The sequence below is a fragment of the Rhinolophus ferrumequinum genome, chromosome 15, assembly GCF_004115265.2.
Source record: "Rhinolophus ferrumequinum isolate MPI-CBG mRhiFer1 chromosome 15, mRhiFer1_v1.p, whole genome shotgun sequence".
In the NCBI taxonomy this organism is placed as follows: Eukaryota; Metazoa; Chordata; class Mammalia; order Chiroptera; family Rhinolophidae; genus Rhinolophus; species Rhinolophus ferrumequinum.
In genome coordinates this window covers 42,471,039-42,497,043 of record NC_046298.1, presented here as the reverse complement: position 1 = coordinate 42,497,043, position 26,005 = coordinate 42,471,039, and the positions used below count along the sequence as shown (strand labels likewise).

At 42.2% G+C, this 26,005-nt stretch overlaps 1 protein-coding gene and 1 pseudogene across 1 annotated transcript; one reads left to right on the top strand and one right to left on the bottom strand.

Moving 5' to 3' along the window:
* Window positions 1-4,523: 4,523 nt before the first annotated feature.
* Window positions 4,524-5,550, bottom strand: LOC117035048 (insulin growth factor-like family member 3). The gene is made up of 3 exons (XM_033128651.1): window positions 5,496-5,550; window positions 5,034-5,081; window positions 4,524-4,936 (listed from the first exon to the last, which is right to left on the bottom strand). The coding sequence occupies exons 1-3, from the start codon at window positions 5,521-5,523 to the stop codon at window positions 4,635-4,637; spliced, it is 378 nt and encodes a 125-aa protein (XP_032984542.1). The 5' UTR covers window positions 5,524-5,550; the 3' UTR covers window positions 4,524-4,634.
* A 497-nt stretch (window positions 5,551-6,047) lies between these two features.
* The window catches only part of LOC117035388 (MARVEL domain-containing protein 3-like), a 46,651-nt pseudogene continuing 26,693 nt past the window's right edge, over window positions 6,048-26,005 (top strand).

Sequence of the window (26,005 nt, the reverse complement as noted above, 5' to 3'; positions counted from 1 at the left end):
ATCCCCAAAGAATCAGCCCCACTCCAACACCGAGCGTTAGCCAGAACCCAAACTAGCCGCAGAGCACGTCCCGGGCAGGAAACATGACTACATGTTGGCCCCAAAGCCACGCCCACAGCTTTCCCACAGGGCTGGGCTGCATCCTCGTCCACCTGGGCTGGACTCAGAGGGCGTTTCAGGTGGGGATACAGAGCGGGGAGGAGGCAATTCGCGGGGTGGTGGTGGTACAGGAAAAGAGGGTCCCTGGCTTCGTGCAGGAAAGAATTCAGGCATGAGCTGGTAAAGAGTTTAAAGTAAAAGTAAGTTTATTTAGCAGAGTAAGTGAGAAAAGAAAGGAAAGACCTCCCCACAGATGGAGTGGGGGTCTCTAATCGCTAGTGGAAGAGAGACGCCCTCCATAGGCCAGGCTAGGGTTTGTATGTGTTTCTTATTTATGGAAAACTTCTCGGCATGGGGAACGTCTGCGAGGTGAAAGAAGAAAAGGGGCAGATTTACCATTAACTTTTGTAAGGTACAGCACGTGGCTATTTTGTCACAGGTTTAATGATGGGAATGGCCATTACAATGGAATCTCTTTGTTCAATAAGCAGTGGATGGTCTGTTCTGTGTGACTAACGTCTGCCTGAGTTCTGTGTCTGGGGGCACACAGGCAACACGCTTGGAATCCAACCTCCTAGTTCCTTCTGTAAAACGAGTCCTCTTCCCCTTCCCTATGTTAGTGGGATGGGTTCATCCATCACCCCAGACTGGGAACCGACCCTATTGCTCCCTGGGACCCACACCTGCTCCACCTCCCAGGATCCCCCTCGGTCTCTGGGCCCTGGCTGTGCCTGCCAGCCAGCTCCCAGGTGCGGGCACTGGTAAACAGAAGCCGTTCACAGCTGACAGCTTTCCTAAAAGAAAGGGCTTATTGAGCCATGTGCTAACCAGAAAAGGACCAGGTCCTGGGGACATGAAGTCTAAACCACCACCAGCAGGGGAAGGGAGAAAATACAAACGTGTCCACTGTCCTGGGGTTGACAGGTGCTTTTAGGTGCTTTTAGGTATGTTTTTGGGGAGGAAGATGTAAGTTGTTTTGAAAGAATTTACACTGGCTAGATAAGGGGGGCAGGGAAAATGTGAAGAGGGGGCAGTCCTATGATAGATACAGTGTGTAAGGAGTGGCTAACAGACATCTGCAGGTGGATTCAAAGCCCCAGCGTACGTTCGGGAATGTGAGCTGTGTTTTGGTAGTCGGCCCACAGCTGTTAACTGGGTAACCGCTCTTGTCTCTTTCTGTCACTCTCCTGCCTGCAGTAATTTAGTTTAGAACATCTCAGAATTATTCCCATACCTACGAGCCCCGGAGAGCTGCTGTGCAAAGAGGCTGTTGGCCCTTTGTCCAGTCGCCCCTGTGGATGCAACTGCATCTGCTGAGCCTGCTTCCAGTGGCGCTGCCTGGAATCTGCCGGTTTCCTGCAGAAAACAGACGACTTAGACGCAAAAGGTGCTGGGCATGTCCCCTGACTGCTCACCTGCTCCTCTTGGAACCACAGAACCAGCTCGAAAAGGTCCTGTCCTGTTTCACAAGATGCTGAGCTGCTTTTCAGAGACAACTGACCAAAACCGCATGTCATGCAGCTGAAGTTTGTGCAGAGGAGAGAACTTTACCTCCAGCTGCACCTGGAACCAAAGGACCAGGATATAACCGGAAGTCGAATGGTGGAACCCTTTCAGAAGCAAAGGGCCTACTGTCCAGAAAGATCCAGTGTTGATGCCCCTTTACCATAAATGGCCAAGTTGCATGGTCCTATTAAAACTTGCCCCATCAGCATGTCTGCATACCTGTTCCCCTAACTGCTTGAAAACCCTTAATCTAGGCCAGGGGTGTCCAAACTGCGGCCGGCAGGCCAACTGCGGCCCACAATCCATTTTTAATTGGCCCGCAGCAAATTCCAAAAATATATTTAATTTACTTAAATAAACCAAGTGAGACAATACATACTTCACCTCGAGTGAGTGGCCCGGCTGTTTGTGTAGTTTACCACATATGCCCCTTGGTGACAAACGTTGAAAAAAGTTTGGACACCCCTGGTCTAGGCCAGCAAGCAGGATGGATTTGAGACTCACTAGGTCTCCCATCTCCTCACTTTGCGCCTTCTCGATCAATAAACCTTTCCTTACTCCAAACTCTGATGTTTGTTACCTTCGGTTCAGTAACACTGTCCTGAAGGAACACCCCAGGGGGCAGCCCCTGCTGTGCTCCAGCTGGAGGAGGGAGTGTGGACGCAGCAGGGGAGGGAGTTGCCATGTCTGCGTCCTCCCAGTAGGGCTGCTGCTCTGTCGGCCTTCTCTCCACCTCATCCCAGATTCTCGTCACCTGCTCTGGGTCTAGGTTTCCCTCAACCCCAGTCTCTCAAAGTCCTTCTCTCGGTCTTTCCAGTTGAAGAGAGACTGCAGACTGACTAGAGCTGATGATTCCTGCAGCAGCTCAGAGAGGATCCTTGGGTGGCCTGGCCCTGGGATTCAGGGTGGGGTGGGGTGCAGGGTGCCCTGATGGCTTTGGAGACCACAGCTCTGCGTGTCCTATCTCATCATGATACAATTCAACAGAAAGCATTACTGAATACAAGCTGAATTTAAAAAATGGTTCTTTCTTGACTTTTTGCTTGTAAATTGTGGGCTAATGTTGCCAGACCTGAACTGCTTCCTTATTTGAACTCCTGCAAGGCCATGATGTGCATTTTGGGGCTGAGGGCTTGAAGCCTGGTAGAGGGGGGATGTGCCCACAGATAGAATCATCTATCTCTGAGTGGCCTCATCTGCTCTTCCTGGCCAGGGAGTCTTGCCCACTGCCTTCCCTCTGAGAAATTGTTGGGAAAGACTCCAGTCAGTCTAGTCTATAGATTGCAGCCTGAGCTACTGTGTGTTGTAAGAATTTCAAATGGCTCCAGCATGTATCACTCCTCAGCCTCAGGGCCCATCCCTGCAGAATTTTGCAAGTCACATTCCCACGGAGGACTGCAACCTACATCTCTTTGTCTAATTGACTTACGTTCCCACTCAAGTCACGTGGGTCTTTATGCCAGGGACAGTTTCACCAGTGCGTAGGATGGAAGAAGATATTTTGCCTCTGTTTTCGGAGTCTGGCTGGAGGGACGGTGTGGAGTCCCAGCTCCAGGTTGTAGGTAGGAAGTGGGAAAGCTGTCCAGTCAGCTCTGCACAGCTCAGCTGGTCAGGGCAAAAGCCTCCCGGAGTGACAAATCCTGTTGCCAGTATGGACTGTCCCCAGACAAGAGGGCGATTGGAGACCTTCTTTCCAGGGCCCATTTAGAGGCAGGCCAGCCACTGCCAATGCCAAACACAAGATCTCTGCCCTTCCCCCAACCTCTCTCCATCTGCATTTCCTGTTGCTGAAGTCCTTTGCTCAGTCTCTTCCCACCCTCTGACTCTTCTCTCCTGTCACTCTCTTTCTATGTCTTTCTCTCAGAGGTAGTGTTTGTTAGGTTTCTTCAGTGTGGTTACTTCTTTTCCCCCATTTCTACACTGTACTCTTTGGAACCAAATCATTACGTGCAGCCCAAAGTTAAGGGGCTTGCATGGTTGTAGTTACATAAACTATTTCGAAACCTTGCATATGGAGATTTGTCTATTCTCCCTCACTTGTTTCTGTAATTATTTATTTATACCAGTATGGACTATGGGTATTTACTGTAAGCTTTGCATTATAATCTAATAGTGAAACCGGAGGCCAACCGAGTCCAGGGCTTGTGCTGCCTTCGCCACTCAGCCAATAGATGGACACAGGAATTGGGTCATAGGATAAGCGTTTATAGTCAGAGCACAGGTGGTCTGAGAAGGCAGCGGGTAGGCACCTCCAAAACCTGTGTTAACGATCTCAGACCAGCCTGGCATATTTAAGGGAAAATCTAAACATTCCTCCAGAGGCTACCATGGTTCCGGGGGTCTTTTTGTTATTGTTTTTGTTTTGTTTTCCTTTGTTTTGCCTCAGTCAGCAGTGCCAAAAGGTAGAAAAGGGGAAACTGGTTATTGCATTTGCCTGATTTCATCTGTGGCAGTTTCTAGGGGTAAACACTCACAGGAAGCTAATCGGGAAAACCCCAGCTGGTGGTGGGGAATGCTTAAGGTTTGAAAATAGCCAGATATTGAACAGGCCAAATTCAAAGGCGAATGAAACACGGAGAGAAAAAAAATGAATGACCTACTTTTATGTAACAAAAGTTATGTAAAACCTGGAGCTCTCAATTGATAGCAGTCCTAAAGCATCAGCTCCGAAAGCTCCGTGGAGCCAGCCTAGCCAGCCCTGTCTTCCGTTGGGGGAACCAGTGCATTTGTGGGTCCCTAGCGTCCCTCTCCTCCCCACACAGCTCCAGGCTCCAGCTTCGTTCCCACCCTCCGCACCGACCCTCTGGCCAGGCCTAGCCACCTGCTGCCCTGTGTTTTCCGATTCCCTCCCTCCGACATGGTTCTTCATATCTCCGAGTGCTTACTGGCCCCTCCTAAACAGGCAGAGCGTGCAGGGTTCACTCCAAGCCAGGCCTATATCTGCATTTCTAAACTTACTTCCTGGACATTTCCATTGAGTCAGAGGATGGAAACATTCATTCGGATAGATCCAACTGTTGTGGCAGATGTTAAAGTCCCAGTTCATCTTCATCAGGCGCCTGGGGGCAGTTCCTGGAGATGGGGGAGGAGAAACACCGAGATTTCACTCCCAGAACCTTCAGCTTCACAACAAACTTCTTGTGGGGTCCAAAGGACTCAGGACAGCAGAGCTCCAGGCAGGGCCAGAAGATACAGTCGGGGCCACAGTGGCGGGTCCGGTTCAGGAGCAGGATGGTATGATGATCACAGCAATACTCCAAGGGGTTGTAGATATGGTCCCCACACCTGGGTGCCGGCTGGCACAGCAAGAGTCCTGAGCCAACGGGAGTGTCTGGGGAGACATAGATGGTGTGGGTCCAAGGAGGAACAGACACACGACTCCCAAGGGCAGACTCCTCCCTCCCATTCTTCCCTATCCTTCTCCTTACCTGTGACTACCTTTGAACACTGGAGAAAGATTATTATGCAGACAGGAGCTATGGGAGAAAGAAAGAGGGGCTGAACACGGGGCTGAGAAAGTGGCCATTGGGTGCTCAGGGAGGGCGGATGAGTGTGCAAGTAGCCCAGATAAGGATGGTTTAAAGGTGTGGATTTTGGCTTGGGGTCATCTCTGCGTGGGAGCTAGTTCAGGCAGACCCTGGGAGGTCCACTGCCTTCCAGGGGAGAGGGATTCCGGGGAGACTCAGAAGTTCTCAGCCTAGGCTCCCAGGCTGACAGAGGGTTTATAGTTTGTTTAAAAAACTGGAGCAGTGTGTCAGAGAAGGTTAGGAGTGAGGAGAAGGCTGGAGAGATAGTGAGGCTTGGTTGCTGCACTGGGGATAGGATGAGTGGATGCTTGGATTTGGGGTCCAAATCTAAGTGCATGGGTAAGTTGGGTAGTTGATACTTACCCCAGATGTAGCTTTGTGGCATCGTCATAGCTGAAGAGGCTGTAGGAGAACTGAAGGAGAGTGATTAAGCTCAAAATATTTGGTGACAAGAAATGCATATATTAGCTCATGGACATCCAATTCCTTGGACAACTTCTGATCACCCCACTCCATTCTACCAATCAAGAATCACCTGAGCAGTTTCTTTAGGAGGGGCCTCTGGTCTCAGTATGAGGAGTAACTGAAAAAACAAGTGTTTCAGGCTACTCCAGTCTTTGGGATGACTACAGCTTGGCCGTACCTCCAAGTCGAGCTTCTGAGAACTTCCCATGGTGGGCACTGATGAGGGGAGAGGGGTCACTTAGGTAAGTTCTAACAACAACAACAACAACAAAATTAAGTTCTAACCAGAGAGAATGCTCTGGCTCCTTCCATGTTGTGTCAAGTGCCCACTTCTCAATATTTACTTCTATGGTTCCCAAGCACTGTGCCTCTGGAAATGTCAAGGAAGACCCTCTATCAAATCACTTTTTTTCTTTCTGGATTCAACAGAATTGTCATGTAGTCTAAGAGATGAGCAAGGGGGCTCTGGAAACTCCACGAAGGTTGGTGGAGGGGAAGGCAGAAAATAGTGATGGTCCAAATGTAGACATGAGCTTGGTTTGAGGGTCCGGAGACTGCCCACATCTCAGTGCCAGGATCAGGGCAAGTTCTAAACACATGCTTATCATAAGAATATTATGCTAGTGGCCAATTATATGTGATGCAGTACTTACCAGTGCAGCCCAGACAGAGGGAAGGACAAGCCAAACTGATGCCTAACAAGAAAGTGCAGACTATGGAAGAACCTGGACAAGCTCAAATAAACCAGAGCTTCGGAAAGGACATCAGCCCTTGGGGATGTGTGACCACCCTATCAGAAAAGGACTGAGACTTGGCCTGGCTCTCCAACCCCACTTGCTGACAGAGCTCAGGGAAGAGCTGCCGATTTGTGCTTACCCAGTCTGTCCAACAGTCCTTGAGATGTCTCTCCTTGTCCCAGCTTCCTTCTCAGCTTCCCAGACATGGGGGAGGAGTCGGGGCGGTGAAGAGTGTGGAGTGGAGTTTGGGTGGATAGGGCCACTTTTTCCTGCCCCAGAGCCTGAGACGACCAACAATGTGGAGAGTTCCAGTGAGCCCAGCCTGTCAGCTTGCTTATCGCCAAATGTTAAGAAAATTTTCAGTATAACTAGGCAATATGCAAAGGAAAAATAATAAGTCCTTTAAGATATAATTGCCATTTTTTCCCAAATAAAACTATGTATGCTTGTAGGAGTTGGGCCGTTAATGTGTATTTCATTTTTCATCTAAGGAGATGGTGTGGGGCAGCTTGCTGGGATAACTATTGATGTATTTTGTGATAGACAATTAGATAGGCAATAGTATAGCCTTATAGTCTTTTTTCATTAACTCCAAGATGCCACTGGAAAGTACATGATTGTTTTATAACTCTAAACTCAGAAGCAATGATCTCATCACTTAGAACTTTTACATTTCTTTTTTTTTAAACTCTTATTTATTTTAAGTGTGTTTTCCCGGTATTCCTTAGCTCCAAGTCAAGTAGTTGTTTCAGTCTGGTTGTAGAGGGCGCAGCTCACAGTGGCCCATGCGGGGATCGAACCAGCAACCTTGTTGTTAAGAGCACTGCGCTCTAACCAACTGAGATGACCAGCACCTCAGAACTTTTATATTTCTTAACAGAGCTTCTTTAAACATTTTAGACATAGACTTTTGGAAGGCAAATATAAAAATGAAAATATATGTGAAATAAGTGGATTAAGGTTTACCTAAAACTTCTCCACTTTCAGAGGATGCTGCCTATGGATCATTTTCACCCCCAAATTGGTGCCTGCGCTTTCTTATACATTTGTTTCACAGAAATATTGTTTTCTGTATCACTAACAGTACTGGTCATGCAACATTTGGTTTTATTCTAAGCTGCTGTCACCCATTCTGCAAGTTATGATCAAACTGTCGCCATCAGTCCTTTATTTGAATTTTCTTTCAGTCCTTCCTAGAGATTTGGGTACACCTTCTGCCTTCCAGTATGTTGTTGGTTTGTACTAGGCACAGCTTTTGCACCTATTTCAGAAACAAAATGTGATATTCTTCATCTACTAAGGGCGTCTTGCTTTCTTATACCTCATGAAGCAGTTGGTTGTTGATTTGCAAGAAAATATACACTTGAATCTATGCCTAAAACAATGACTGTATGTTTCATTACCAATAAATTTACATCACACTTCTCTGTTAATGTGCCATTCTTCACACACAACATACAAGCCAAATCACATTGTAGTGCTTTCTTTTCCACCCTCCCTTCTTCGGCCCCCCTCCTCCCCCACCCCCACTTTGGTTCAAGCCGTTGCTTCTCAGTCTAGTTGTGTCGGACACAGCTCCCTGGCCCATGCTGGTATTATGAGCCTTGCGCTCCCCACAGCTGAGGCAGTCTGTCGCTGGTCCTTGGTCCGCCCACAGCAGCTCATAGGAGCTCACGATGACCTCCGACTGCTCACTGCAGCCCAGTTCCAGGGAGAGCTGTTGTTCACAATTTTAGCTGTATGGGGCGCAGCTCACTGGCCCATGTCGGAATCGAACCGGCTTCCTCAGTGTTAGGAGCACCTGAGCCACTGGGCCGTCCCTGTAGTACTTTCTTATATTTCAAAGGACAATGCACTCAACACATGAGGCACCAGCAGTGCACATGAAGTGACAATAATATGAACCCATGATAACCAAGTTTGTGCATGTACAGGCAATCACAACTATATTATTCTGTCTAGGTGACAGTCATTGTAAAATGCCACTGATGATAGTATGTGTCACAATTTCAAGGCTATGGAAATGTAGTAATAAATGAATCTTAGAGCATAGGAGATTCCAGCCAATTTGCAACTTAGCATATTTCTGAGAGTCAAATGAGGTTACACTTGAAAACCTCTTAGCAGAATACCTGGCACATGGCAAGTGCTTAGTGTTTTCCTCCTCTCAACTGTACTCTCTTAAGAAAGCCACACACACACACACACACACACGATAATAATAATTTAATAATAATTTAAAAAGAAAGCCACCAAACAAATATACACTTTTCTTTCTATAAACAATTAATAATTTAGATTGTAGGAAATTAATCTTAGTCTAAATTTTCCTGAAGGAGCAAATCATTGTCTGTTTGACACTGATTTTCAACATATTTTAGGTCCTGGACAATTTTTGCTGATTTATTAAAAATTATGAGTTGTTTTCCCAGAAACTTGCATGTATTTAGGTATATGGATAGGTAGATAGGTAATAAGATAGATAGGTAGATAGATAAATAGAGACGGGTGGACAGATGGACAGCATGCATGAAATTTCTCAAAAAAATAATGTTTTTTTGAGCCCATTTAAACCAAACACTACAGGGCATAAGCTCTTGCACTAAAAGGAATATAGCTGGTGAAGAAGTACACATTCCTTCAGCAAAGATAACCCTTTTTCGTGATCTCAGGGCAATTACTTCTTGAGAGCTTCAATAAATCTTTCAGTTCTCTCAAGCAAGCATCAGACGATGGGTTAAAAATATATTACATTATTTAAAAACCTCAGTATATTTGCCTGCGTCTCTTGTACTGAGGTTCATGGAAGACACCCTTTTATTACATTTATAAACTGGTTACTTGCAAGTAGTTACTTCCAGGTTAAACTAACTTATACTCTGTCAAAAAGAGGAATTTATTATCTTTGAGTATGTTCCCAACTAAAAAATAAAATAAGAATGAACTAAGGTTAGAAGAAATGTACAAGCATAGATGAAGGTCCCCATTATTTTTTTTAATGTTTGTTGATATTGTGTATTTCCTCCTCTGTAAATTATCATATACTATTCAGAACACTTGTTTTGGGTTGTTTTCTCCTTTCTTTTTAATTTATAAAAGCTCTTTGTATGTCAGGGATACTAATCTTTTGTCTGTTACGTATTTTCCTCACATTTTTTTTCAAGCCTTGTGTCTTTCTTTCAGTAGTGTTGGTAACGTTTTCTGTCTTAGAAATATTTCAAATTTTTGTGCTGCAATCTTTCATGCCCCCCTTCCATTTCTTTCCACTTTTTGGCTTCTACTTATTTAAGGAGGCCACCTCTAATTTAAAGTTATATGAGTAGTTTCTATATTTTTCCTTTTATTTTAATCATTTATTTTGGTTGGCATATTAACGTTATTCTTGCATAAAGTGTGATGCTGGGTCTAGGTTGATTTTCTTGCTAATAAATGGCCCAGTGAATCAATATCATTTGTTGACTAGTTTCATCCTTTTTGTGCTAACACATGATACTATCTTTTTTACATATCAATTTCTCAATAGTAATTTTATCTGTTTCTGGACTCTGCTCTGTTCTACTGACTTATATGTAATTTTCTGGGTAGTGTTATGTTCTTTCATAATGGCTTTATTTAAAAATTTTAGTATCTGGAAAAAAAATCTTGTCTCCCTAAAAATCTTTTCACCCTATTATACTATATCAAGCTCTATCTGACAATATCTGTGCATTTAACTTTCAAGAAGATCTCCAAAATAATTATATACTTTTTGCTCCTAAAAAAGCAGCAAAATTTAGATGAATTTTTTGGGTAAATGTTAATTGACTTTGGAAAGGATGAACATTTTAATGTTTTAATACTTCCTGTCCCATAAGAAAACAAGACCCATACATGTGCTGTTTACAAGAGACCCACTTCAGATCAAAAGACACATAGAGACTGAAAATCAAGGTATGGAAAAAGATATTTCATGCAAATGGAAATGAAAAAAGCAAAAAGCTGGTGGTAGTACTTACATCAGACAAAATAGACTTTAAAACAGACTATGACAAGAAGGACATCACAGGGCTGGCCTGGTGGCTCAGGTAGTTGGAGCGCCATGCTCCTAATGCCGAGGTCGCCTGTTTGATTCCCACATGGGCCAGTGAGCTGCGCCTTCTATAAGATTGTGAACAACAGCTCTCCCTGGAGCTGGGCTGCCGTGAGCAGCCGGAGATTGGCCTGAGCTGCTGTGGGCTACTGTGTGCTGCCGTAGGCTACCATGTGCTGCCATGAGTGGCTGGTGGCCAGTGTTAGCGGCTGGCAGCTGGTGTGAGCTGCCGTGAACGGCTGACCAATGACCGGTGACCGACTGCCTCAGCCGGGGGGAGCGCAAGGCTCATAACACCAGCATGGGCCAGGGAGCTGTGTCCTACACAACTAGGCTGAGAAACAACGGCTTGAACTGGAGTGGGGGGAAGTGGAAAAGGGGAGGAAAAAAAAAGGACGTTACATAATGATAAAGTGATCGATCCAACAAGAGGATATGTAACCCTAGTAAACATCTATGCATTTAACATAGGAGCACCTAAATATAAAGCAAACATTGACTGACATAAAGGGTGAGGTCAACAGTAATACAGTCATAGTAGGGGACTTTAACACCCAATAACGCCAATGAACAGATATTCCACACAGAAAATCAGCAAGGAAGCAGTGGCCTTAAATGATAAGTTAGACCAGATGGATTTAATGGATATTTTCAGAACATTTCACCCTAAACAGCAGAATATACATTCTTTTCAAGTGCACAGGGAACATTTTCCAAGATAAAGAACATGTTAGGCCACAAAACAAGTCTCAATAAATTTAAGAAGATTGAAATCATATCAAGCGTCTTCTCTGACCACAATGGTATGAAACTAGAAATCAATTATAAGAAAAAAACTGAAAACCACACAAACACATGGAGGCTAAATAACATGTTACCAAACAATGAAAGGGTTAGCAATGAGGTCAAGGAAGAAATCAAAAGACACCTTAAGACAAATGAAAATGAAAATACAATGACCCAAAATCTATAGGACATAATAAAAGCAGTCCTAAGAGGGAAATTCATAGCAACACAGGCCTAACTCAAAAAGCAAGAAAAATCTCAGGGAGGGAGGGGTGGCTCAGTTGGTTAGAGCACTAGCTCTAGGCAACGGGGCTGCCGGGATTCCCACATGGGCCTGTGAGCTGCGCCCTCCACAACTAGAATGAAGTCAATGAGCTGCCGCTCAGCTCCTGGATGGCCAGATGGCTCAGTTGGTTTGAGTGCGGACTTTCAACCACAAGGTTGTCAGTTCAACTCCCGCAAGGGATGGTGGGCTCTGCCCCCTGCAACTAACAATGGCAACTGAACCTGGAGCTGAGCTGCACCCTCCACAACTAAGATTGAAAGGACAACAACATGACTTGGAAAAGTCCCAGAAGTACACACTGTTCCCCAATAAAGTCCTTCCTGTTTCCCTTCCCCAATAAAATCTTAAAAAAAAAGAGAAGAAAAATCTCAAATAAACAATCTAACCTTACACTTAAAGGAGCTAGAAAAAGAAGAGCAAACAAAACCCAAAGTGAGTAAAATGGAAGGAAATAATAAAGATCAGAGAGGAAATAAATGCAAGAATCTACAAAAATACAAAAAGATCAATGAAACCAAGAGCTTGTTCTTTGAAAAGATAAACAAAATTGTAAACCTTTAGCCAGAGTCATCAAGAAAAAAAGAGAGAAGGAGGGAAGGCTTTGGGTGCCACAGATCAGAAAGTGAACCCACCTTAGGGAAATATCTGCCGTCCAACCCCAGGCCTGGACGAGAGGAAGTGGAATATCACCAGCCAGAGGCTGAAGGACTCCTGGAATGCCACAAAAGAAGATATTTATATACTAGGAAAGGTGTGGTACAGATAGTGGAGGTGAATGGGATAGTTATCATGTATATTATGGCTTCCTACTTGTCTTGCTGGATTCAGTGTCAGCTTTATCAGCAGCAGAAGCTTTGAGAACCACTATTATTCACCATTTGAGGGCACTGAGCTAGAGCAGGTTCAGAAGCTGGACCAGCAGTACACTGTCCTCCGAGCACATGGCTGTCTCACTGGGGCTGGGAGTCCTCACCATGGTTGTTTTACTCCAAGGAGCCAAGAGTCTAACCAAACTGCCCAGGAAGTGGCTTCTGCTGGAGGCTGCCTTCAGCCTCCTGGCAGCAGTGGGCTACTACATAGGCATTGGCATTTACTTCCACGTAGCCTCACGGATCAATGCCACGGACTCTTGCAAAACACACAAAAGATTAGCAGAGGCTCTATGCCCGCAAATGTCTCACCTGGATGAACTGCCAGCTGGCAGGCACTGATGGAGCAGCAGCCACCTTTGCTGGTCTTCTGGTGATAATGTATAGTGCCAGCATGGTGTTGCCCCTATGGAGCTACCATGAACAGAAAAACCAGAAAGACAGCCAAGAACAGCACAGAAATTACGGTGAGGCACCAGAATCTGTGGAACACTCTGAGACTTTCTTCTGGAAGCTAAGTGTCAACCCACCTGTCTTGTTTCTCTTTAAAAAAAAAAAAAATGGGTCCTTTAAAGTTGCACATTTGCCAACTGGGGTTTTCACATACTTGATATTATAAATGCTCTTCTTTGTTACAGTGCACAGCTAGATGGTCATCTCATTTTTCTATCAATTATTCTTTGTTGGCTGAGAGTTTGAAAAAAATATCTCCACCTTTGCTGCAAATAACATCAGAAGTTTGACTATGAGCTTGTGGTATGACTCTCTTACCAAATGGTAAGGTGATGGTTATGGCTAAGTAGCCACAGAAATTCTAAAAGTTGAGAACTACACTTCAGGGGTAGCAGGTCCAGTGTTATAGTAGAAATCTCTTACCTGTCTTAACTACTTAAAGTCACTAAAAGAAACATGCCATTGCCCCTCATATTTGGCCCCTGGGAACGATGTTAAAGCAGTTATGTGATTGAATTCTAAACAATTACATTTTGACCCTCCTAGAGGGAAACTATTCTGTACTATGACTGCCTGGATCCCAAGGAACTTTCTTCCATTAGAAATGGTGAGGCTAGATTTCTCATACATGAAGAGAGATGCTTTTAGCATGCATGTTCCTCCTCAGGCTGTCTGCATTAGGGCTGAGAGGAAAAAAAAAATTTTGCCAGCATTCCAAGTTAGTTTCTTTGTTGTTGCAAGTCATTCAATTGGAATTCGCTTTCCTAAAATATTTTATGTTTCTTAAATATAAAGCTCCCAAGTACCGAGAAATAAAATTCAGAAACTTCTTAAACATATTATTCAGCTATTTTAAAGATAAAGCATTTTATTTTATTTTACTAGACAATAAAGGCTTATAGGAGGCTTCTGCATTGCTGCATTCTGTGACAGTGCCATATAGAGAAAGCCTTCAAAGGTAGATTGTAATCTCTCATGACCCTGAATGTTTTCATAATGTACCAGATCATTAACACTGAATCTTAGAAACCAAGTTCTTTCAATTAACAAAAAGAGAGAGGGCCGGCCCAGTGGCTCAGGCGGTTAGAGCTCCATGCTCCTAACTCCGAAGGCTGCCGGTTCGATTCCCACATGGGCCAGTGGGCTCTCAACCACAAGGTTGTCAGTTCAATTCCTCGAGTCTGGCAAGGGATGGTGGGCTCCACCCCCTGCAACTAAGATTGAACACGGCACCTTGAGCTGAGCTGCCGCTGAGCTGCCGCTGAGCTGCCGCTGAGCTCCCGGATGGCTCAGTTGGTTGGAGCGCGGCGCTCAACCACAAAGTTGCTGGGTTCGATTCCCACAAGGGATGGTGGGCTGTGCCCCCTGCAACTAGCAACGGCAACTGGACCTGGAGCTGAGCTGCTCCCTCCACAACTAAGACTGAAAGGACAACAACTTGAAGCTGAACGGCACCCTCCACAACTAAGATCGAAAGGATAACAACTTGACTTGGAGAAAAGTCCTGGAAGTACACACTGTTCCCCAATAAAGTCCTGTCCCCCCCCCAAAAAAGAAGTCTTTCCTAGAGAGAGAGAGACAGAGAGAGAGAGAGAGAGAGAGAGAGAGAGAAAGAAAAAAGAAAGAGGACCCAAATAAATAAAATCAGAAATGAAAGAGGAGAAGTGACAATTGACAGGCCAGTTAGCTCAGTTGGTTAGAGTGTGGTGCTAATAACAGCAAGGTTGCCGGTTTGATCCCAACATGGGCCACTGTGAGCTGTGCCCTCCTAAAAAAACAAGGTAGGAAGGAAGGAAGGAAGAAAAACAGAAAGAAAGAAAAAAATACAAAGGATTGTAAGAAAACATTATATTATTGTTGGCATATATATTATATGTCAACAAATTGGACAATCTGGAAAATGGATAAATTCCTAGAAACATACAATCTTCCAAGACTGAGTAAAGAAGAAACAGAAAATCTGAACCAACCAATTACTACTAATGAAATAAAATCAGTAATCAAAAACCTTCCAACAAACAAAAGTCCTGGACCAGATGACTTCACAGGTGAATTTTACCAAACTTTCAAAGAAGAATTAACACCTATCCTTCTCAAACAATTCCAAAAAGTTCAAAAGGAAAGAAGGCTTCCAAGCTCATTGTATGAGGCCACCATTACCCTGATTCCAAAACCAAAGACATTTTTAAAAAATGAAATTATAGGACCAATAAGCCTGATAAACATAGATGCAAAAATTCTCAACAAGATATTAGCAAACTAAACTCAGCAATACGTTAAAAAGATCATACACCGTGATCAAGTGGGATTCATTCCTGGGATGCAAACTTGGTTCAATATTCACAAATCAATTTACATGATATGCCACTTAAAAAACATGAAAAATAAAAATCATATGATCATATCAGTAGATGCAGAAAAAGCATTTGACAAAATCCAGCATCCATTTATGATAAAAACTCTCAGCAGAGTAGGAATAGAGGGAACACATCTCAACATAATAAAGGCCATATATGATAAATCCACAGCTAACATCATACTCAATGGGGAAAAGCTAAAGGCACACCCCTTAAGATCAGGAACAAGACAAGGATGTCCACTTTCACCACTTTTATTCAACATAGTATTGGAAGTCCTAGCCACAGCAATCAGATAAGAAAAATAAATAAAAAGCCTTCAAATTGGAAAGGAAGAAGTAAAACTGTCATTATTTGAAGATAACGTGATACTATACATAGAGAACACCAAAAATTCCACCAGAAAACTATTAGAAATGATAAATGAATTCAGTAAAGTAGCAGTATACAAAAATAATATTCAGAAATTGATTGCATTTTTATACACCAATAATGAACCATCAGAAAGAGAAATTAAGAAAACAATCCCATTTACAATTGCATCAGATAAATAAATAAAATACTTTGGAATAAATTTAACCAAGGAAGTAAAAGACTTGTACTCAGAAAAATATAAGACATTGAAGAGAAAAATTAAAGGAGACACAAATAAATGGAAACATATACCATGCTCATGGGTAGGAAAAATTAATATAGTTAAAATGTCCATAATACCCAAAGCAATATATAGATTCAATGCAATCTCTATCAAAACGCCAATGGCATTTTTCACAGACCTAGAACAAGTAATCCTAAAATTTATATGGAACCATAAAAGACCACAAGAAGCCACAGCAATCCTGAGAAACAAAGCTGGAGGTATCATATTACCTGATATCAAATTATACTACAAGGTCATAGTAATCAAAACAGCATAGTACATAAAAACAGACAGACACATAGATCAATGGAACAGAATAGAGAGCCCAGAAATAAATCCATGCCTATATGGTCCTATAATCTATGACAAAGGAAGCAAGGATTTTTACATTGGGGTAAAGACAGTCTATTCAATAAATGGTGCTGGGAAACTGGACAGATACATGCAAAAAAAATGAAACTGGACCACCTTCTTATGCCATATACAAGAATAAACTCAAAATGGATTAAAGACTTAAATGTAAGACCTGAAACTATAAAACTTTAAGAAGTAAACTCTCAGACATTACCCTTAGCAATAGTTTTACTGATATATCTCCTTGGGCAAGTGAAACAAAAGAAAAAAAATGTGAGACTACATCAAACTAAAAAGTTTTTTCACAGCAAAGGAAATCATCAACAAAACGAAAAGACAGCCTACTGAATGGGATATTCGCCAGTGATACATCTGATAAGGGGTTAATATCTAAAATTTATTTTTAAAAAACCTCATAGAACTCAACACCAAAAAACAAACAAACAAACAAAAAGGGACAGATGACCTGAACAGACATTTTTCCAAAGAGGACATACATGGCCAATAGAAATAAGAAAAGATGCTCAATGTCACTAATCATCAGAGAAATGCAACTAAAGATACTACCTAACTCCTGTCAGAATGGCTATCATCAATAAATCATCAAACAAGTGTTGGCTAGGATATGGAGAAAAGGGAACCCTTGTGAACTGTTGGTGAGATTGCAAACTGGTGCAGCCACTATGGAAAACAGTATGGAGGTTCCTCAAAAAATTAAAACTAGAACTACCTTATGAACCAGCAATTCCACTCCTGAGTATTTATCCAAAGAAATCCAAAACACTAAGTCAAAAAAATCTATGCACCCCTATGTTTACTGCAGCACTATTCACAATAGCCAAGATATGGAAACAACCGAAATGCCCACCAATAAATGATTGGATAAAGAAATTGTGGTACATTTATACAATGGAGTATTACTCTGCCTTAAAAAAAAAAAAAGAAATCGTACCCTTTGCAACAACATGGATGCACCTAAAGAATATTATACTAATTACGGAGTCAGATGGGTAGTAGACTTGTTGGGATTATCACTTTGTGAGGTTTGTAAACATCTAATCATTATGCTGTTTTGTACACCTGAAACAAATAAAAAAACTTTTAAAAGATTATTAATCCCCTTACGTAAGGGGGTTGGGGGTGGGGGATGAGGGTGAGGGGGATCGGATGTATGGTGATGGAAGGGGAGCTGGCTCTGGGTGGTGAACACACGGTGTGATTTATGGATGATGTGATACAGAATTGCACAACTGAAATCTATGTAATTCTGCTGACACTTTTCACCCCAATAAATTAAAAATAAATTTTAAAAAAAATTATTAATCATTTTACCTTAAAATTGGGAGATTATCCAGGTAGGCCTAATCTAATTACACAAGCCCTTTAAAAGCAAAGGAAGAAGACAGAAGAGTCAGAGAGACGGAGAAGAATTGTTGGTCAGAGAGAAACCTATGAAGAGTGAGAAGGAATCGACCTATCATTGCTGGTTTGGAGGCAGAGAAAGGGGCCACGGAAAATCCCCAGTGCCTGTACTAAGGCACACCTTAATAAATCATACTGATACAAAAAACAAAACAAAACAAAAACCAAACAAACAAATCCTAAAATATCTATCACTGGTGTGTAGGAGGCCTGGGGATGCATGAATTTATTCCTAGTGGAATGTTTATTAAAAAAACAGTATAATAGTGGTTGACATTTTTCCTGACCTACAATACAAGTGCTGTGAAAGCCATCTTGAATCAGAAGTCACATATGAAGAAATAAAAATTCACAACACCATTGAATTCTAATTCCAAACAGTTTAAATGAAACTGAAATATTAGGAAAGAGGACTGAACACTAATAAAATATACTAATGGTCTCACGAGTGCAGAAATAACAGGGTGGATAGCAAAGCAGTCTAATTCAACATACACCAATTGCCTGAATAGCCAGATCACCTACAAAATAAAACCTCGTAAAACAAAACTTAGCAGAAATCTTCAAAACTTTAAAAATCACCCAGGGGTGGCCAGATGGCTAAGTTGGTTAGAGCTCGAGTTCTGAACAACAGGGTTGCTGGTTCAATTCCCACATGGGATGGTGGACTGTGCCCCCTGCAACTAAAGATTGAAAATGGCAAGTAGACTTGGAGCTGAGCTGCACCCTCCACAACTAGATTGAAGGACAACGACTTTGAGCTGATAGGCCCTGGAGAAACACACTGTTCCCCAACATTCCCCAATAAAATTAAAAACATTTTTTTTCAATGTCATAAGGAAAAAAAGAAAAAGGTTATTTCCATGAAGAGTATTAATTCCCAATGAGGACAGGGAAAAAGAAAGAGAAAGAAAAAAAAATAACAGAAAACCTAAAATAGCACGGGGTTTTCAGATCTGACTCTAGTAGGAGGTTTGGTAGTAACAGCATTCAGGGCATTCAGGAGCGGGGGGGTTGGCGCACCGGGAGAGTGAGAGCAAATCTGAGCCATGGATCTGGGGCAGGGAGGGGCAGAAACCTGAGGAAACGCTGACTTTCCTCTTCCAGGCTGCATTCTTCAGGCCCACACACTGGGAGGTGCTGTCCCTCCCTGTACAATAATAACTGAGTACGATGTTTAAAAAGACATTGCTACTGGAGTAACATATTTTCCTGGGTTGGAAGAGGGAACTTTGTAAAGAGCATGGGCTTCAAGACAAACAGAATCCAGTACTTCGATAACTTTATTAGGGAGGTTTCTTTCTGTCACTTCTGTTCTCTTCCGTGTAGACTAGAAGTGTAGACTTGCAGTGTAGACTGTATTCAAAAGTGGCTTCCAGGAGTTTTCAAGGTGTCGTGAGCGGGATGTGATTATCAAAGTAGCACTGTCACACACATTTGTGTCCTTCCACAATGTCAGACTTTATTGGAATAAAGCCATGGATCTAGCCCCACTGACTCGGTTTACCACGGGCATTAGCCAAGGCTCCATCCAGCCAGAAGATAGGCTCCCATAGTCTAGGTAGAGCAGTCTCACAAGAGGTTCACACAGGTTTGCAAGCAATAGGGTTAGGCAAGGTCAAAGCGAGTCTTAAGAAGGATGACAGAGAGTCCGGTTCGGCGAGAATCCCTACGGCACTGAGAGTGTAGCAAGGGATGTTAAGGCAGGGCTGGTGAGCGGGATGAGTTGCGGGCGTGGCAGTCAACTTGTCAGTTGAGGCCTGAGCGATAAGCTGTCAGAGAGCTTCTGATTTTATGCTCTGAGACTGGGTGCAGTGCACCTATCTGCCGCCTGTTAAAGCTCATCTATCGATGGACAAAGCCATCCAGATGGTCACACTCCACTGAATCTGGAGTTACCTGGTTAGGGTACGTCTTTCACGTGAGGCTCTGGCATGACTGTCACTGACGTACTATAAGAATTATTGGAGTCCATTTTGTGTTCCTAATTAATGCTCTAGACACAAGGCTACAATCTTTCTCTTCCACATTTATCAGCAAAGAGTGAGACAAACACTACACTGATATCTTACAATAGACTTTCCCCATTTGTCACCTCAGTTTTTATAAATGTGGTGTGGGGATTGCTTGAGCGTAAGCCCTTTAAATACTTTTTTTTTTTTTTTTAAGGAGGGCGCATCTCACAGTGGCCCATGCGGGGATCAGACCAGCAACCTTGGTGCTACCAGCACCATGCTCTAATCAACTGAACTAACTGGCCACCCCAAAACTTTTTAAATCTTGAAATAAATTTAGATTTGGAGGAGAGTTTTCATACATATTTTGCCGAAGTTTCCCTAATATTATGATCTCACATAACCATAGTATAATGATCACAATTAGGAAATTAACATTGCCGTAATACTATTAAGTAAACTACAAACCTTATTCAAATTTCACTAGTTTTCCACTGATATCCTTTTTACATCGCAGGATCCCATCCATTTGTACTTATGCGTTATGTCTCCTTGGTCTCCTTCAACCCGTCATCACCTCAGGCGTCATCTTAGGTGACCTGGACATTTTAAAGAGTACTCTTCAATTCGTTTTGTAGAATGGCTCCCAATTTGGAAGACATAATCGGACTCTGAGGTTCTGAATTTGGGGCAAGGAGATCATAAAAATAGTGTATGTCCTCAGCGCATCATATCAAAGGTTTTATGATGTTGGTATGTCTTATTATTGATGGTGTTAACCTGATCGCCTTTAAAGTGTTACGGTATCGTTCCAGGTTTCTTTCTTTTTTTATTTTTCAATTACAGTTGATGTTCAATATTTTTTTCATTCAAAATGTGTTTTTATTCTTTTTTTTTTATAATACTCACTTTTGGAATTTTTTTTTTTTTATTAGAGAAGGGGAACAGGACTTTATTGGGGAACAGTGTGTACTTCCAGGACTTTTTTCCAAGTCAAGTTGTTGTTCTTTCAGTCTTAGTTGTGGAGGGCGCAGCTCAGCTCCAGGTCCAGTTGCCAGTTACTAGTTGCAGGGAGCACTGCCCACTGTCACTTGCAGGACTCGAGAAATCAAACTGGCAACCTTGTGGTTGAGAACCTACTGGCCCAGGTGGGAATCGAACTGGCAGCCTTCGGAGTTAGGAGCACGGAGCTCCAACCGCATGAGCCACCGGGCCGGCTCCCTGTATTTTTATTATGGGTGTGACATTCAATATTATTTTGTATTAGTTTCAGGTGTACAGCATAGTGGTTAGACATTTATATAATTTACAAAGTGATCCCCCCAATTAGTCTAGTACCCACCTGGCACTATACATAGTTATTACCATATTATTGACTATATTCCCTATGCTGTACTTTACATCCCCATGACTATGTTGTAACTACCCATTTGTACTTCTTAATCCCTTCACCTTCCTTACCCAGCCCCCCACCCCCTCCCATCTGGCAGCCATCAGTTTGTTCTCTGTATCTAGGAATCTGTTTCTGTTTTGTTTGTTTGTTTATTTTGTTCTTTAGATTCCGCATGTAAGTGAGATCATATGATATTTATCTTTCTCGGTCTGACTTATTTCACTTAGCATAATCTAGGTCCATCCATGTTGTCGCATATGGTAAGATTTCATTTTTTATGGCTGAGTAATATTCCATTGCATGTATGTATTACATCTTTCTTACCTTTGTACTTCCCTCTTCTTCCTGTCTGTAATATATACATGATGCCAGGATGTACTGTAACCTCTGTGTCCTTGGGGAAACAAACATGAACATGAAAGCCGATATGCTGAGGGTGACGGAGTAGAAACACAGAAGGAGCCAGAATCCCTGAAGTTATCAATGAACAGCTGGGCCAACTCCAACTGTCTACCTCTGGGCTTCTCATCATAAGGGAACCATGAACATCTACTTTTAAGGTCATTGTTTTTCAGACATTACTGTTTAGATTCAGAATCTTTACCTATACTGAGAATACTTTTAAATCTATGCATATTAGCACATGTCCTAGAATACCAGCTAAGCAGACCAGTAGAGATCAGGTGTCAAACTCGGGGCCAGTCATCATGGCTGGGGAAGTAATGCCCTGAGAGACCTAGGCCAGTGAACTTGGATCTAGGTATGGAATCAGCACTTCCATAACCACATGGACATCCAAATACAAATCAGGGACTTTGGGAAAAGCATTAATGGGAATGTGTTATATCTCACACTGAAACTCTCAGGGTTTGGTGGGGTATTTCTGGACCCACAGAACTACAGAATCATAGATAATAGCATCTCCAGAGTTTCAGTCTCTTAAAATGGGCAATCTGGCATGCAGATTTAGAGTTGGTAAAATTTGTATTGAAATCCAGCTAAGAATAGGTGTTCTCCGGGCCTTATGATAAAGAATTAGTTAATGCCATAGATTAAGGAATTCCCTGGCAGCGGCCAAATGACCTCAGTAGATTCCCTCAGGAAGCAGATCCTGCCACCTTGCAGAAAAAGAAACTGACTCTTCCAGCTGACAGCTATAATATAAGAGCTGAGCTACACTTTGGGGTTTAGGACAACTCCTTCATTTCCGGTGGCATCTGAGAACAAAGACAAAACTCCATCCCTTGTGAAATAGACTATAGAATATGGAACAATTTCAACACAGGAGTTGTATTCCACTGGAACCAGTCAACAGAGATGCAAATCCTAACGGCCCCCTGAGTAAATACTTTGAAATGGGATGCATGGCATGGGACACTTGATCCATGAACTGAAGTGGTGTCGGGTGGGGTGGATGGGAGGAACAGGGGCTCAGCTGTCCTCTCCCCTCTGTCTGAGTCCTGCAAGTTGTGCTCCCTCCCTTCCTCCCTTCCTCTCTTCCTTTTTCCCTTCTTTCCTTCCCTTCCTTCTCTTCCTTTCATCCTTCTTCTTGTAACATCTGAGTCCTGTGGTGCTACTGTTGCAAGCCCTGCTTATTGTTCATCACTTGATGTAAGTTGCTTTCCATGGACCTTGGTTCTCCAGCAGCAAAGCAGGAGAAAAGCTGCTTCCATGACTTTGAAGACAGTCTTGGAAGCTTGTCTCTTTCTGAGTTTTCCTCAAATGTGTCTTTCATCCTTTCCATGTAGACATCGGGTCGCTCTTTATTTTATTTACAATGATCAGTTTGGGTCCATTCAATTTTTCTAGAACAGATTTTTAAAATAATTTTTGCTAAGGAGTCCCAAACTTTAATTCAGCTCAAAGGCTGTCTAGCTATTCAGCTACTTCTATATACCACTCTCTATTCTAAGAAGGCAAACTCACATGTAATATTTTATTAATATCTGCCCAAATAGTACCATAGCTGGTTATGTAGTTTGTATGTAAGGAAATACAGAAAAAAGTTTGTATGGGAAATTTTAACTCTACTGAATGTTCCTGTTTAAATTTTATAGATTTTGCTTATGTCAGGAACTCTTTTGCTAATTTTATGAGGTTCTTAGAAATCCAAAGCTGTGAATGTTTGCTATATACTCTAGGTCCTTCTTCTAGTTAGGAAGCTGTTTTAAAGGAATCAGTACAGTTTAAATTCCCCAGGTGCTAATGGGCAATTGAAGCTGTCGTAGGCTGGCTACACTTGAATTTAAGAATTTATCATTTGACACCTGGCCAAATTAAGATAAAGATAATTTCCCATACAGTAAAGCAGTCGTGTGCCCCAGGAAAGCTATTTCCACTTCAGCAGAGAACAATGAGGAACTACTGACATTTGATAATATTTAGGTAGCATTAGAAGGTGATGGCTGGCAGCCAATGAAATCAAGGACACCTTTGATTTTTTTTAAAAAGATTTTTATTAAAAATATAGCTAACGTACACTATTATATTAGTTTCAGGGGGTACACCACAGTTATTCAACATTTATGTACCTAAAGAAGTGATCACCATAAGTCCAGCAACCATCTGACACTGTACCACGCTATCAAAATATTATTGATCTTTTCCCCCCTTTTTAACTTTTTCAATTAGAGTTGACATTCGATATTATTTTATATTAGTTTCGGGTGTACAGCATGGTGGTTAGACATTTATATAATTTAGGAAGTGACCCCCCTGACTAGTACCCACCTGGCACTATACATAGTCATTAACATATTATTGATTATATCCCCTGTACTTTACACCCCCATGACTATTTTGTAACTACTAATTTGTATTTCTTAATCCCCTTACCTTTTTCACCCTGTCCCCAACCCCCCTCCCATCTATCACCCTGACAGATCTAGTACCCATCTGACACCATACATAGTTATTACAATATTATTGACTATTCCTTATGCTTTACCCTACATCCCCATAACTACTACGTAACAACCAATTTGTACTTCTTAATCCCTTCCCCTTTTCATACAACCATCTGGCAATCATCAAAATGTTCTTTGTATTTATGAGATTGTTTCTGCTTCATTTGTTTGTTTATTTTGTTCTTTAGATTCCATTTGTAAGTGAAATCATACAACACCTGTCTTTCGCTGTCTGACATATTACACTCAGCACAGTACCCTCTATGTCCATCCATGTTGTTGCAAATGGCAACATTTCCTTCTTTTTTACGGCTGAGTAATAGTCCACTCTATGTATGTACCACCTCTTTGTTATTGATTCATCCATTCAGGGACACCCAGGTTGCCTTCATATCTTGCCTTATATAAATAATGCTGCAATGAATATATGGATGAGCATGTCCCCTCAAAGTAACATTTTGAGTTTGTTCAAATAAATACCCAGAAGTGGGATCACTAGGTCCTTCTTTCTTTCTTGTTATAGTCTTTGTTTTAAAGTCTATTTTGTCTGGTATAAGTATTGCTACTCCAGCTTTTTGTTTGCTTATTTGTTTGTTTCCATTTTCATGAAATATCTTTTTCCATCCCTTTATTTTCATTCTGTGTGTGTCTTTCAATCTGAAGTGCATCTCTTGTAGGCAGCATATGTAGGGGTCTTGTTTTCTTATCCATTCAGCCCCCCCCATCTTTTGATTGGAGCATTTAATCCATTTATATTGAAAGTAACTGCTGATAGGTGTGTAGTTATTACCATTTTATTATTCATATATATATATATATTTTTTCATCTTAAAGCAGTTCCTTTAAGTTGCCTTGCAAAACTTGTTTGGTGGTGACGAACTCTTTTAGCTTTATTGTAGAGGGTCTTAGCCAGAGCACCCAGTTGGACTACTCCAGAAAGCTTGCATCTGGGTTAGGGGTTCTAGAATCTTATCCTCCGTGCCCCATTTTTCTTTTCTTTCTTTTTCTTTTTTTTATATTGGGGAAGGGAAACAGGAGTTTATTGGGGAACAGTGTGTACTTCCAGGATTTTTTTCCAAGTCAACTTGCTGTCATTTCAATCTTAGTTGTGGAGGGCGCAGCTCAGCTCCAGGTAAAGTTCCCGTTGTTAGTTACAGGGGGCGCAGCCCACCATCCCGAGCAGGAGTCAAACCGACAACCTTGTGGTTGAGAGCCCACTGGCCCATGTGGGAATTGAACCAGCAGCCTTCTGCGTTAGGAGCACAGAGCTCAAACCACCTGAGCTACCGGGCCGGAGCTCCATTTTTCAATTTACTCAACTTATAACACTTGAGAAAAGAGAGAAAATCTAATCAAACAATGGAAGAATCTTACCGCATTCACAGGCAAGCTGGTGACTTTTAAGGAGGCCCTCCTCTGGGGCATACTTCCCTTCTCCTGAGTCTTAGTCCTTAGTTTGGCTTAGTCTGGATATAGATTTTAAAAGTTAGACAACTCCTATGTGAGGCGTACAGACCAAGGCTGTTTCTCCCTGTATCTCTATTTTGTTATATACTCACTTTGTAGTACTTGGTCTTATAAAAATGTGGGAAGGTAGGTCTCAGCACTCAAATCTTCCTGCTGGCACTGAAAGCTTTCTTTCCATCTTGATGTAGCTTATTTGTATATTTCTGTAGGATTTCTCTATTTCTTTTAAGGGAAAGTAAGAAATAGACACTCAGAACCAACGTCAGGTTGCTCAGAGGCCAATAGGACCCCACCTTGTCCTTCCTGGTGTTCTTTCACCTTCTCACCAAGGGAGGCATTGTGTCCCTAAGGAAAGTCACTTCCTCCACCTTCCCTGAGTTGAGCCTTTCCAGGTTCTCTCTTAGTTCACTCCAGTGTGTGAAACACCCTGTAGCCATTTGGGCCTCATTTCCATGAAGGGAAAGAAACACTCTAACTGAAAAATGAACCTAGACAGACCTGTTTCTGGAGAAGAGAGCTTATAGTTCTCCTCCACCCCTGATGATGGTGTTAATGATAGATTTAATTGACATATAATTGACATAACATTGTGTGAGTTTAAGATGTTCAGTGTGTTGATTGGATATATTTATACATGGCAATACGATTGCCACTGTCACATTAGCTAACACCTCTATTATGTCACATAGTTAGTTCCTTTTGTGGTGGGAATAA

Coding starts and splice junctions, on each gene's coding strand:
- LOC117035048 (XM_033128651.1), bottom strand. CDS start 5,523: ATGACGATGCCACAAAGCTACATCTGGG. Junction 5,082..5,495: donor GCCACAAAGCTACATCTGGG/GTAAGTATCAAC, acceptor TTTCTCCCATAG/CTCCTGTCTGCATAATAATC. Junction 4,937..5,033: donor GTGTTCAAAGGTAGTCACAG/GTAAGGAGAAGG, acceptor ATGTCTCCCCAG/ACACTCCCGTTGGCTCAGGA.